General features: G+C 41.0%; 1 protein-coding gene across 5 annotated transcripts in view; it reads right to left on the bottom strand.

Annotated features, from left to right (window-relative positions):
• Window positions 1–14237, bottom strand: part of RIPOR2 (RHO family interacting cell polarization regulator 2) — a 77058-nt gene extending 62821 nt beyond the window's left edge. For 2 of the 5 annotated variants that reach the window (XM_058177691.1, XM_058177693.1), the window contains exon 1: window positions 14031–14236. In XM_058177691.1, coding sequence (XP_058033674.1) covers window positions 14031–14097 — 67 coding nt within the window. In that variant the 5' untranslated portion in view covers window positions 14098–14236. Of the gene's footprint in view, window positions 1–14030 lie in introns of all 5 variants that reach the window. The other 3 variants (XM_058177697.1, XM_058177692.1, XM_058177694.1) reach the window with 3 other exon arrangements.
• Window positions 14238–15111: the final 874 nt, after the last annotated feature.

Below are 15111 nucleotides of genomic sequence, written 5' to 3'. Positions count from 1 at the left end.
TAAACTCTTACATTTAAACATATTTTTAAAGTATTGTTCTTCTGCCCTGGTTAGCAAAAGTTCATAAAGGTTACCAGAGAAAATAACATGTTTATTTTACTCTTGATCTAATAAACCAACTTTATATTCCTTCCTTTTACTTTTAACAATCCTAAACTTTATAAACTTCTTCCCTTTACTTTTAACAAATTTGACCCTTAATCCCCTCAAATAAAGTCCTGGAGCTTGATTTCTTCTCATTTACTCTTTTTCTAAATAATAATTTGTATTAAATTTTGAAATTACAAAGATAAAAAAACCTAGTACAAACAAGGAAAATATAAACAAGCAGAAAAAAAATGAAAAATGCAAAAAGGGGGAAGGAGCAGTAGGGAAAGGGGGAAATACATAAAAAAGAAAAGAAACAAAGGAATATAAAGAACTTCCCCCTCCATCAAGACAAATACAACGTTTTCAACAGTCTAACACTTTCTCTAATATTTCAACCAAAGCTCTTTTCATCCTATATCTCATGTTTTATCCCCTGGCAAATAATAAAGCCTATCTCTCTCTCTCTTTTTTTTTTTTTTGCCTCTTCTCACAAAATTCTTCACAATTTTAATAGATCCCTTTGTAAATCTAATATAAGGAAGTTTACTTTATTTGGTTTGGTAAAAAAATCACCGAGTTTCATTTGTATAGCTAGGGTAGCATCTTCTTCCATCATTTTTATATCCACTTTCAAATCAGACTCATGCCTTTCCAGTAAAACTTGCTTCTTTTCAATATCATCTTCCAAACACACTTTATCTATAATGGCAGACACTTTAAAATTAACTTCTGTTAATTGTTCACAAATATACTTTACTATATCCAACATTAAAGTATTTTATTCTTTTCTGTCATTAGCTAGTCAAATTTAAGCGCTCTTCTCATTTAATTGTAATCTTTAAGTCTTTCCGGTTTCTTCTAGTAGCCAACCTGCAAAACCCCATCTTATTTTTTTTTAAAGTACTGAAATAGTAGTATTTTCCCATGGGAAAGAGTCTCATAATTACTTTCAAAATCTTATTTCAAATTCATTAGTCCATCTATAACTTTCCAAAATCAATATCCTAATCCCACTTTTGCTGCTTATTTGAAGAATGGGCTTGATTAGAATCTCTTCCAAATGGAGAGGCTTTGGATTTGTGTCCAGAATGATTCCAGGAAAATTTCATCCTTGACTCTGAATAGGACTAGGCTCCCCTATTTAGACATTATCCTCTATTGGGGAGTCCTTCTAAATCACAGCACCTGCTGTGGGAGCTAAAAGGGTTTACACACAGTTACTTTTTCAATTAGGAGAGGCTGTTCATAGTTACTCCTGTTTTAGTCACCTCCCAACTGGATTACTGCAATATGCTTCCAAAAAATATTTGAATAAAATAGCTGGTGCAGAATGGTTTGGACAATGATAGATGTACCTCAATATAATTGGGTGACTGGGTAACCCCAGTGCTTTGGGAGCTGCACTGGTTATTAGTCAATTGCCAAGTGCAATTCAAGGTGCTAGATGTTATCTTTAAGGTCCTACCTAACTCCAGACACAATTAAAAAGATCCACCTTTTTTCTGTATCCAAATGCCTATCCAACTAGATCAAACAGGGACAATTCCCTTTGGGAATTATGCTTACGGGAGTATCACCTTGGAGATCGACATTCTTAATGGCTGTCTCTATTCTATGGGACTTTCTCCCAGTAGGGATATAGTCAGCTTTATTCCTCTTAGGCTTCGGGGAAGGGTTTGAAATTCTATCTGTTCTATATTGCAAAAGAGAAAGGTGGTCTTTGACTGGAAAGTAGAATTCGTGCCCTATAACATTTGTGGGTGGGTGTTTGTTTCTTTTAAATGGTATACTTATATGTGCATGTGATTTCTTGGGGTATTCTATATGTCTTTATTGTTAATTATCTAGCGTCTGCAAGAATATACAGCAAACAAAAATGTAAATACCTAAATAAAAAAACAAGGCTAACAGAGCACTGCTAATTTTGCCACTGGCAAACCTGGAGTCTTGCTTAAACAAAATACACTAACTCAATCTGCAGAAACTTAACTTACTTTATAAGGCTGGCGCTATTATTAGAAAACAACTGAGAAGATTGTCAGACCTGGATAACTAAAGCAACATGTATAATGTAACCACCAAGCCAATATTCTTAAACAGATGATGAAAAATGCTTAGTAAAATAATACCCTCCCTGTGATCTATCTAAGCTATATAAAGTAAGGCCACAACATTTTCTCCGGCTAAGCTGGTATGTACGAGGTGACTTTTTTTTATCAATATATGTCTGGAAATATTAGTGTGGGTGGATAAATAGGGATTGGAGACAGGAAGCAGATTTGCAGACAGTTGAAGAAGATATGAAATATCCTCATGGTGTGTGCATTCATTCCAATGTCATATCTAATGAACAGGTTTTGCAGATCTTTGTAGTCCTTCAAGTATCATAAAATCTGACAGATCAGATAGTACCCTGGGATTTTTATAAATACACAGTGTGAAGTTTTATCAATTGTTCCTATCCTGTTATTAAGGTACAAGTCATTTGCAAACCGCAATTATTTTGCTCCCAAAGAAAAGAAAAGCTGATGAGAAACACTTTTTGTCATTTCAGCTGCATTAAGTCTCTGCAATAAGAACTGTTATGTGACAAAATAAAATCTAACTATAAAAGCTATTTTAGTTGTTGGGTTATAATGTATGTGGCATAATATAAAGGCATAACTATAAATGTACAACTTAATATATTTACTTTGCTCACATAAGAACAAAGCCAAAAACTCCAGCCTGAAGATGATGAGTGAGACCTCACTGAAACGTTGCCTAAATACTTTCAACCTTACACGGGAAAAAACCTGAACATATCAAAACCTGCATAATATATTTACATTTATACTTATATAAATCCAGAAAGTGTTTTATGGAAGAAATTAAAATAGTAAAATAGGCTATATTACATATTAAATACGTTCTGTTAAATTCATTCATTTCTAAAGAAAAAAAGTCAGATTACTGAAAATAGGGAAAGCTTTCCAAAAGTATCCACATCTTAAAAAAGAAATGCCCAAACTCCCCAATCTAGCTAATGGGAGCCTTTGTAGGGCATAATAGCAATAGCACTTATATATTGCTTCACAGATCTTTACAGCCCTCTCTAAGCGGTTTACAGTCAGCATATTGCCCCCAACAATTTGTTTACCAACCTTGGAAGGATGAGTCAACCTTGAGCCTGGTGAGATTCAAACTGCCAAATTGTCGGCAGTCAGCAGAATTATCTACTTTGTCATACTGAAGTAAGACCTGGAAATGTTAGTTTGTATGTACCAGTAATATATTATTGAAGAAGCAAGTGTAATAAAACAAGAAGAGATATGACTATGAATGAATGAGTGTTGAATTACCGTATATACTCGAGTATAAGCCGACCCGAATATAAGCCGAGGCACCTAATTTTACCACAAAAAACTGGGAAAAACTATTGACTCGAGTATAAGCCGAGGGTGGGAAATGAGGCAGCTACTGGTCAATGTAAAAAATAAAGATAGAGCCAAGTAAAATAACATGAATATTTATTTGAACGAAAAACAATAAAAGTGCAAAAGGGGGAAGGAGGATTCCCAGCTCTAAACAAAGGGAAATCCCGGAATGCCAGCGCGAAAGGCGGTGCTCGCGTTCCTCCTCCCTTGCTCAAAAGCCCCAACATGATATTGGAATTGGATGCCATTATATACCTGCTGAGGGGATAATTTGAATAACTTGAAAGATATAAAAGCTCTAAACATATTTGTTTAAAAATCTAAAATCTATACTTAAAATAAATGAATATAAAGTAATAAAGTTCTTTAAAGTTGTAATTCACTTTGCTGCTGAAAAAGAAAGGAAGCTTAACACCTTAAATGGTATTTATTAACTGAAATATCATCAAATCAAATATATAATGAGGTATATTATAATGACCTTTGTTTTCAGAAAGAAGCATGATGGAAGTTTTTCAATAAAGGGGGAAATATAGAAAAAACTTAGTGTCATGCTCATATATCATCTTTACAGATGTTGTTAACACTATACTATGGCAGCATATGATGGTACAATGTTTCAATCAATTTCAGGATGAAAAACTCATCAATGAGGAGGAGGAGTATAATTTATTAACCTTGTATGATATCAGTTTCTCAAGGACTCTAGAAGGACCCGAGGAAGAAATCTCTGCCCCCTCCCCACTTTCCCTTTCCAACCCAGCCTTCCAAGGGGACCCGAGAGGAAGAAATCTCTGGCCCTCCCACTTTCCCTTTCCAACCCAGCCTTCCAAGGGGACCTTGAGGAGAAATCTCTGCCCCTCCCACTTTCCCTTTCCAAGGCAGCCTTCCAAGAGGACCTCTCGAAAAGAGCGAAAGCTTTCTCCTGGCCGTTTTACCACCACCATACCCTCCACGCCGGCCATCCTAGGCTGGGTTAGAAACAAGGAGGGGGAAGTTCAAGGACCACATCGATGGCACGAGCTCAGATTGCCGGCTGGGGATGATGGGCGCTGCAGTGCGATCTCGGGAGAGACTAGGGGGGAAGAAAGAATGACTGTTTCCCCACACCCTAGGATTGGGGAAAACATTGACCCCCCCCTTAGTTGCGGGAGAAGGGTTGCGCTTCAAAGCGGTCGCCTCCATCCATCAATCCATCCTTCCTTCCTTCCTTCCTTCCATCCATCCATCCTTTTTTTTTCCCCAGCGAGCGGTGCGTGTGTGTGACATGCAAGCAAGACGTCTCACGGGGCATGTGAACTGGGTATGTCTAGTTTAGGGGTGACATGATAGGAACATTCCAATATCTCAGGGGCTGCCACAAAGAAGGGGGAATCAAACTATTCTCCAAAGCACCTGAGGGCAGGACAAGAAGCATGGGTGGAAACTAATCAAGGAGAGAAGCAACCTAGAACTAAGGAGAAATTTCCTGACAGTTAGAACAATTAACCAGTGGAACAACTTGCCTCCAGAAGTTGTGAATGCTCTAACACTGGAAGTTTTTAAGAAGATATTGGATAAGCATTTGAAGTGGTATAAGGTTTCCTGCGTAAGCAGGGGTTAGACTAGAAGACCTCCAAGGTCCCTTCCAACTCTATTATTCTGTTTTTTTGTTCTGTTTTCTTTCTAATCTATCTATCTATCTATCTATCTATCTATCTATCTATCTATCTATCTATCTATCTATCTATCTATCTATCTATCTATCTAATTAGCTAGCTAGCTAGCTATCATTATCTCGCTTCAAAAGACAAAACTTAAACACGAAGTTGTAGCTGAATAGCCCTACATAATTTAGCTTTTTCCAAGCTGGTGATTTCCAAAGGCTTTGAAATGCGACTTTCCTCATCCTCTGCCAGGATAAGCTGATGTGCTCAGAAGGCTGGGAATGGTGGCATTTCCTACATTTCTTGTGGGCAGAAGGTGGACCCCTATGTTTCCTTGAAAACACCTCCCAATATTTATTAGAGTGACTTCTCTCCCCAGAAGAAAGGTGCGAGCGCTGTTTAACAATCCCGTCAGCTAAATCCTATCGAGTCAAAGGGGCCAGTCAATGGGGCTAGGATGAATCTGGGTCACCAGGGACCCTTTTTGTGCCCGTTCCCCAACCAGGGCGGGCCAAGCAGCCGCTCTTTAGCGGCTCTGGAATGGATGTTGAGGTAACCCAAGAGGCAGCCTCTTTTCAACTCCCCGCCTTTTTTAAACGCGTCCTGCCGGGCGGCGACAGGGACGCGGACACCAAAAGCGGCGCCTGCTCTTCTCCGCTTTTATTTTATTTTAGTATTCAATCGGCAGCAGAGGCTCGAGCCTTCTGGGGCGCCGGAAAAGGAGCCGAGGAGCTGCAGCAACGTTGCAAGAGAGCAGAAAAGAGTGGGTGGGGAGAGAAGCAAAAAGAAGAAGAAGCAGCAAGCTTTCCAGCCGACTGTGTGGCGCGAGAATCCGATCCACCGCCTCCTTCCCCGGCCGACAGGGCTGAACTGCCGCTGCACCACCACTTCCCAAAACAGATTTCCAGACTTGGAAGCAGCCCGCCACGAAAGGAGGAGGAGGAAGCGGCGGCGCGGCTGCTCCTGCTGCTGTTTCGCGCCTCCGCCCCTTCCAGCGCCTTGACGAGAGCGAGAGAGTAGAGAAAGGAACCGCGCCGTCCGACCGGCTGTGTGTGTGTTTGTGGTGGGGTCTCGCCCCAGCCACCCACCCACTCGCTCCCTTTCCTCTTCGGAGCGTGGGCTGGTCTTAGAAGCGCTGTCGGCGGGGCCGTCGCCTCCTCCTCTTCCTCCACGCTCGCTCCTCTTGCACGCCTCAACCCCCATCCCCACCCTCTCCGCGTGAAGGTCACCTCCTCTTCCAGGCAGCGGCGGCGGCGGCGGCTCCGAGCGGAGCGCCACAGCCGGCAGCTCCGCTTCCTCCCACCTTCCTCCTTGCTAAAGGGCCAAAGTCGGCTCCCCGCCCGCCGCTGGGACCGAGCCAAGCCGGTCCCAGTCCAGCCGAACGGTGAAAGCGACATGCCGGCGCCGCTCCGCTTTCACCGCTCGGCTGGACTGGGACCGCTTGGCTCGGGTCCGCAGTAACTCCGCCAGGCTGTGCCACGAAGAAACCATTTAAAAGCCCAACTTCTGAAGCACGGAGGGAGAAGAAAGAAAGCCCTGGCGGGGCTTTTAAATGGTTTCTTCGCGGCACAGCCTGGCGGGAGTTACTGCGGACCCGAGCCAAGCCGGTCCCAGTCCAGCCGAACGGTGAAAGCGGAGCGGCGCCGGCTGCTCCTGCTGCTGTTTCGCGCCTCCGCCCCTTCCAGCGCCTTGACGCAGAGCGAGAGAGTAGAGAAAGGAACCGCGCCGTCCGACCGGCTGTGTGTGTGTTTGTGGTGGGGTCTCGTCCCAGCCACCCACCCACTCGCTCCTTTCCCTCTTCGGAGCGTGGGCTGGTCTTAGAAGCGCTGTCGGCGGGGCCGTCGCCTCCTCCTCTTCCTCCACGCTCGCTCCTCTTGCACGCCTCAACCCCCATCCCCACCCTCTCCGCGTGAAGGTCACCTCCTCCTCTTCCAGGCAGCGGCGGCGGCGGCTCCGAGCGGAGCGCCACAGCCGGCAGCTCCGCTTCCTCCCACCTTCCTCCTTGCTAAAGGGCCAAAGTCGGCTCCCCGCCCGCGCGGGACCCGAGCCAAGCGGTCCCAGTCAGCGAGCGGTGGCGACATGCGGCGCCGCTCCGCTTTCACCGCTCGCTGGACTGGGACCGCTTGGCTCGGGTCCGCAGTAACTCCCGCCAGGCTGTGCCGCGAAGAAACCATTTAAAAGCCCAACTTCTGAAGCACGGAGGAGAAGAAGAAAGCCTGGCGGGGCTTTTAAATGGTTTCTTGGCACAGCCTGGCGGGAGTTACTGCGGACCCGAGCAAGCCGGTCCCAGTCAGCGAGCGGTGAAAGCGGAGCGCGCCGGCATGTCGCTTTCACCGCTCGGCTGGACTGGGACCGCTTGGCTCGGGTCCGCAGTAACTCCCGCCAGGCTGTGCCAAGAAACCATTTAAAAGCCCAACTTCTGAAGCACGGAGGAGAAGAAGAAAGCCCTGGCGGGGCTTTTAAATGGTTTCTTCGCGGCACAGCCTGGCGGGAGTTACTGCGGACCCGAGCCAAGCCGGTCCCAGTCCAGCCGGTGAAAGCGGAGCGGCGCTCGGCATGTCGCTTTCACCGTTCGGCTGGACTGGGACCGGCTTGGCTCAGGTCCGCGCGGCGAACTGCTCAGCCTTGGGCAAATCCCGCCGGACAATCTCGCCGCCTCTTTGGCGTCTCCTGTGCGGGGTTCCCGAAGTACATCGAGACGTAGACTCGAGTATAAGCCGAGGGGGCGCTTTTCAGCACAAAAAACGTGCTGAAAAACTCGGCTTATACTCGAGTATATACGGTAAGTGTTTTAGTTGAAGAGAATGAATTAGACTCTTATTGAGGAGTAAATAAGAAAACAGTAAATGGATAGAAAAGAATTGAGGCTGAACAGTTTACAACATGTTCCATAAGAGAAATAATGTAAGTTTAATTGTAGAGCATAAATTCCTAAATGGATGTTGTAGAAGCAAGAATAGTTTTCAACAATAAAAAGGTAGATGTATAGTGATTGATGTAAACAAGGTTTATTGATATTTCTTTTCCTTACCTTCCCTGCCAGTAATTTTTTAAGCTCACAGCTTGTCATATACTTTTTTTTCTGCACTGTATAATATTGCTTATCCCAAAAGGAACCACATGATAGATATGTAATACATGAACTTTATAGCCTTGATCTACTTTAGGCATTTGTCACAAAAGCTATTTAAAAATGCCTTAAATAAAATTTGAAGAAAACTTTCAAATATTATGCATCCAAGATACACATCATTACTGGGGAAAAAATCTCAGACTCAGAAGGGCTACTTCATATTCTCATTATTATAAATTGAGAAAGTCCAATCATCTAAATAAGGCCAATTTTTAAACATTATACTTCAAGCAATCTCAGTGAAAATTCTTGTTTTTCAAATTGTCCTGGATAAGAAGCAAAAACTTCTCTATGTTTCTGAACACCTGTACCAGTATTGCTTTGCCTTTTTGTCAGAAAGTAGGCTGTTTTGAACAATAAAATATTGTTATCACATGCTGTTTCCCTAGTTTCTTCAGAACTGTCAGATTTGGAACAACACTTTTCTGTACCATTTACTGTATGCCACAGCATCCTATGTCTTGAAGCACACACTGCTCCTGAGAACCAGAGCAATATAGAAAATACTATTTTCAACATGGCCATTTTGTCTGAAGTGAATATACTATACATATTGGAAAAGTGATAACACACTCTTAGTGTATTTTCTTCTGAACCTTTTTTCTTAATACTTTATCACTGATACAACTATTATTTTCTCAGAATCCAAAGTTTCAAGTATTTTAGAATTCATTAGCAGATGTCGTGTCCCATTCCTCCGCTGACGGTCGGGTCAGGGAAATCCGAATCAGGTTTGCCTCTGCAGCTCTGCCAAAGTCCTAGCAAAGTCCTCAGGGCAGGCAGGAGACCAGAAAGTGACTTCAGCAAGATATGTTTAGACTTTGCCTGACTCAGAGACTGCCAGAAAGCAGATCCTTTATATAGGCCATGGGGTGTGGCTCCATGACTCAGCACTCATTAAGGCCTGCCCCTCCCTTCCTTCTGTTGCCTCCGCCTATCCAGTCTTCTGATGCGAGGGTCACTCCAATCAGCAGCTGTTGGAAATAAACCTTCCTCAGGCTCACATGCTGTGGAGGAGGGGGAGGGGTCTAGCTGCTCCGTTTGCCTGGGCATGGAGCCAGGGCTGGGGCCGGGAGGTGCTCCATCCTCTGCAGCCTGCTTGGGCATGGAGCCAGGACTGGGGCCAGGAGGCATACATTCCTCCGTGTTCGGTAGCAGATAAGAAGGCCCCGGCTGCTGTGAGAGCGGGCAAGACACAACAGCAATAGCTAAAAACATGCCGTGGCAATGTGTGGTGATTCAAGAAGCAAATACTGTTTAATCTCCAGAAATTTGTTCAAATAATGCCCTATATAGCAAGATTTCTATTTGCACTGAATGTTCCTATTACAACATAGAATGTAATGGTTCAGAGGGAGGTTAGATGGGAAGAATTAATTGCAAAAGCACTTTACTAGAATTTGTCCTGGCACTAACTGAGTTGCAGAAATTTGCCATCTCTTTACTTCCTCTTGCATACAGGAAGAACATCAAAAGGAAGAAGCACCAAATGATGCAACTGAATATGGGAACATCATTGCAATTTAAGTAAAATATATTGCATATATATTTTAGGGGACATACTTTACCACATACAAAATACTTGGAAGATATTCTCCATCTTTTATCCCAAATTCGATAGAAGAATATTTTTTATGGACATAGTTACATATGGTTAGTATTTCCATAAGAGTTCTTCCATTTTCACTATTTGATATTTGGAATGGAATATTTGAAGAACAGACAGCCTTCCTTAAGTGGTAAGGGCTGTGCTATCGAGCGCTTCAGATTAAAAGACAAAATATGTACTAGAGCAGGCAGAGTGAAAATGCACCACCTTTTGGTAACCTTTTAAAGAAACTGTGCAATCCCAGGAAAAGGAGCTGCAGGTTAAGGAGCTGCAGGTAAGTGCTTTATTTGTACTGAGATGCATTCTGAAGTGTTGCATAGTCCTAGTAAATACTAACCGTAAATTAATAAAGGTAGAATATTTGTAAGAACTATGAACCACTGAAACTGAGGAGGTAGCAACACCTAATAATAACTTTATTCAGTTGAAAATATATAGAAAATTTAAGTATCAAAATTTAAAATCTGGTAAGCCAAATTCAGAATATATTTTATTAAAGATTTTAACTTTTCCATTTTCAGAATTTTTTGATGCTTCTGTTTTAAATGGTTCCCTTGGCACCATTTCTTGTCTTTTTACATTCAGAATATACTTGTAACATTTTCAAGTTTTTCTATCATCCACATTTATTTAGATGCCATGTCTTCTGGGATATAATAATTCCCAAGGTCTTGAACTCTTGGGTTCCCTCCTTATTTTTACCTCTGAGACATGTAGGATCCTGTTCTCTTTTGCTCAGCCACATAATCTTTTGTGGCTGAGAAAAAGCCATTTAGCCTAATATAATTTTCTGGTTAAAAAGACACTTCAGGCTCCTGAAGTACCTAGAAAACGTCAAATAATTAAATCATAATATCTAATAAAGGGGGAATTACAACATTTTCAATTAAATTGACATTCAATGGAATTTCATTTCTGGAATACAATGTTCAATTGAAAGCAAAACAAAAATGTGGCAAAACAAAATGTGGCTGCATTGGTCCAAAAATCCAATGGCAAAAAGTTACTTGTATGGATTAGAGGCAGAGGTTGTCTAGCACTCTTGCCCACAGAGGACCCATCATTACTGATCTCCAAATATTCAGAAATTATATAAATTTTCCAACTTCAAAAAGTTTTAGGTTAGCATTTTAACAAAAGAATTTTAATTGGCATTGTTTGAAGCATAAAGACACAAATTTAACTGGTTGAACATCGGTAATGTTATTTATATACATTTTTATGTTAATTTCTAGTCACCCTCTTGAGCCAAACCCTCTTCTTAACTTCCTTTCCTGGGATATCTTTCCTTTGTATGCCTTTTCTATTATTCTCTGCCATTACTCTTCCTCTCCCTCTTGAAAAAAAGTATTTATCAGTCCTGTAAACTGGTTCACATACAAATGTCTTATGTACATTTGTTGTTTTGTTTTGGTTAATGGGATGAACTTTAGGAGTAGCAAATCTATCAGATGCTTTATTAAAGCAGCAGTTTGGTTACCACGTTCACCACAAAATCCTGGTATGGAGGAAGAAAATTGTTGTTTATATGTATATATATATATATATATATATATATATATATATATATATATATATATATATATATATATATATATATATATGTAGGTCTTCAGAAAACATATATATATATACACACACACACACACACGTTTCTGTAATTCTAGTGAAGAAATACTGAAAATGTATTTAAATTAATTTTCAAAGGCATGAATTATTTCCATCAACCAAATGATTAGAATCGTTGGGGCATTAACAAATTGCACGTTCAGTATTTGCTTAAGTACATTCAATGAAAAACATACAAAGTAGCTGTGTTTACAACACTACATTGAACGAGTGTATTATACTGGAGAACAGTATCTCCACAAAATTTCCAGTTACAAAAAGTAGAATAATGTATATAAAAACCTGATGCATTGAAGGAGCAAATGCAAATTTTTTCAACACTGTTTTCATAGATATGGAAAGTGCTCTGAGTTGAAGAGGTGCAAATTCCTTACATGATAGCAGAAAAGTAAAGAGGTGCTTGCAATAAGAATTAAAATACTACTGCTCTTAAAAGTAGAACATTACTTAGTAACCTCATTCTGTCAAAGTAAATAAATTCAGCAAGTTATCTCCTGCAGTTTCTTTAACTCCTGATGTGAAAGTATTTGCATCTCTGCCATTTGCTGCTGTTTTGAGAATCACACTGTTTGGATAAGGGTGCCTGCAGTTTCAAAAAGAAGGCCTGGCATATCCAGAAACTGCCTTGCAAAGGGCCAAACCAGGTGCCCCTCATCAGCAGGAGGAGGAAAATGATGGCAAAAATCAGCTAGGGAGAGCAAGGCTGGCAAAGGCAGTGGAGTACAGTGTGGCCAAAAGAGCAGAGATGGGGGATGTGGGGGGGCGTGGAGATGCACAGGAGGCAGTCTATTACTTTACTGAGGCTTGGGGTGGGAGAGAACTACCCAGGAATGGCTTCCATCAAGATGAGTCCTCCCCTAACAATCAGATGGGAGTTGGTTAACAGCAGAAACCAGGACTGCTGGGTTTGCTGTCTCTAAGTCAGGGATCCCCAACCCGCACGCTGTGGTCTACTACCAGGCCAGTACCTGTTCGAAACTGGGCTGCACGTGACATGGGCAAGTGTGTGCACGCGAGTGAAAGTCCATTCATGTGAGAGCAGGCAAGCACATGCATGAAGCTCCACTCATGGGAGTGGTGGGCCTTTGCGCTCAAACATGAAGTTCCACTCGCACGATCAGAGTATGTTTGAGTGGAGAGCACTTGTGTTTGTGAGCAAATGTGTGCTCACGCGCAAAGCTCCATTGGCGTGAGCGGAGGGCACACCCGACTGCCACTTGCAATAATGGAACTATGCACACGTGTGTGTCTACCATTCACACACATCCCGCTGCGCCAAGCCAGGTTGTCAAGGTGGAAAGGTTGCGGACCACTGTCCTAAGTGATGTGGTTATGTGACATTTCACTTATGACTGCATTGTTTAGAAATGAAAATTCTGGTCCCAACTACTATTGTTAGCCAAAGACTAACCTGTACAGTGTAGTAGTATACATATTTTATAAATATGTTATCTTTATTATTATAAACATATTGTAAATAGAAATCTCCATCAATGCCCATTATTCCAGTTCACACCCCTTGGTCTTCTAGTAAGCTTGCTGTTAAGAGTCCACAAGATCAATGCTACAGAAGGCTTACTCGTGTCCTGCTGATTGTAATGTTCATCAATGAAGACATGAAAATAATGTGCATGTTGCCTCTGATTTTCTAACATACCTGAGCAACACAACGGTCTGAGCAACGGTCTAAAAACTCTTGGAAAGTTCTGGGAAACCCACAACTGCGTTATCCCTGCATTTGCTTTGGTGTTTACCCATATGATTTTGGTGTTCATACACTTTTGCTTTCCATAAGAGTTTCCAGGATGTCATATTCTGAATTAGAAACTGATGTTAAAGGTAGCATTATGATTATCTATGACCCCACAAATTGTTCATGACTGATTTAAAATTTCAACTGAGAAGTGAACATTAAATTTTATACATGCTGACAATTCAGAGAGCAAAGCAGGATAAATTATCAATACTATATTCATTGTCTTTATTTTTGTAATTTATCAGAAAATTGATGTCTTTCTTCCTGAAACTGAAAAGACATGATTACTGTACTGAAACTACTGTAATTCTTTTTACCTGTCTGCTGAAAATGAAAACTGTATTAGTGCAAGAGTTGCTGGAATAGTTTGTTGACTGCAATTACAGATAGTTCATATTAATATAATTATTGTGGAATGTAATTATAATTGAATTTGGATTACAAATTAAGCTGCAATCTTGTGTACTGTAGACTTAATATAGAATAACTTCCCTATTGAGTCCTACTTCTGAGTGAAAACCTCTATCCAAAAATACTTTTTATAGCTCATTCCTCTACTTAATATAAATCTAATTTACTGTTATGCATATTCTTCTAGCACTTTATTTAACCAAGACAACTTCTCTTCGTGAAAGGTTTATCCTTAGCTTTCTTATACTCAACATTTGGACCTTTAAGAAATCAATAATATGCATCAACCTACGATCAGCATGTAACAACTAAAAAAACAGTTTTATAGGATGTAATTTACCTTCACAGATTGTATCATCCACTTCATCAAGCACAAATGGATCTTCTTCCAAATACATCATGATCATGAGTAAGCTGAACAGCTACTGAACGTTAGGGTTGCTCTCAATACTACAACAGATCTACTTTCTTGCATGAGCTTCTTCTCTGCTGTTGGCTGTAACAACTTCCTCATCTGCACTATTAGAGCAGTCTCATTTACATACATATGGTAGTTTCTGCTTTCTTTTCCCCTTTTCTGTAGCTTTTGAGACTTGAAGTGACTTATTTCCTCTAAGGCTAAGAATATAAACCCCAGGATTCAGAATGCAGAATGAATCCATTTCACTGCTAATCCACTTCTAAAAGACTCTAAAGAGCACAGTTACATAATTAGCATATTGTTGAAAAGAGAAAGCCTGGTTCTATTAATTTGCTGTTTCTTTTAAATTAGGAATATTTCACCCCATAAATTCTGTAAAGTTTGAATGTTTACACATGTATCAGATATATAATCATATCTGTCTCATAACTTAATATTATTATATAGAAGGGATTTCCACCTGAGATATAACTTGCAATCTACATGTAAACTTTCATGTACAAATAGTGTGCAATTTATGGTTTGTGCATAAATTGGGAAGTCAATATCAAACAAATTTACCATGATCGACTTACGACAATCTGAATGTTTTCTCAAGTTCTTTCTTAAAATAGTCGTGTTCTTATTGAAGAAATTAAATATGGATTTTCAGAAAGCTAGTGAATGTTTGATAGAATTTCTTGCTTAATAACCACTTGTTTGATGACTGTTCAAATTTATGACAGTGCTGAACAAATGTTAGTTAAAACTTGACCTTGTACTTATGGCTCTCGTAGCGGTAAGAGCCGTGGTGGCACAGTGGCTAGAATGCAGTACTGCATGCTACTTCTGCTGGCTGGCTGCAATTTGGCAGTTCAAATCTCACCAGACTCAAGGTTGACTCAGCTTTCCATCCTTCCAAAGTGAGTAAAATAACGACTCAGATTGTTGGGGGCAATATGCTGACTCTGTAAACCGCTTAGAGAGGGCTGTAAAAGCACTGTGAAGTGGTATGTAAGTC

This window comes from Ahaetulla prasina, chromosome 3 (assembly GCF_028640845.1).
Source record: "Ahaetulla prasina isolate Xishuangbanna chromosome 3, ASM2864084v1, whole genome shotgun sequence".
In the NCBI taxonomy this organism is placed as follows: domain Eukaryota; kingdom Metazoa; phylum Chordata; class Lepidosauria; order Squamata; family Colubridae; genus Ahaetulla; species Ahaetulla prasina.
This window is presented reverse-complemented; position numbering and strand designations above follow the sequence as displayed.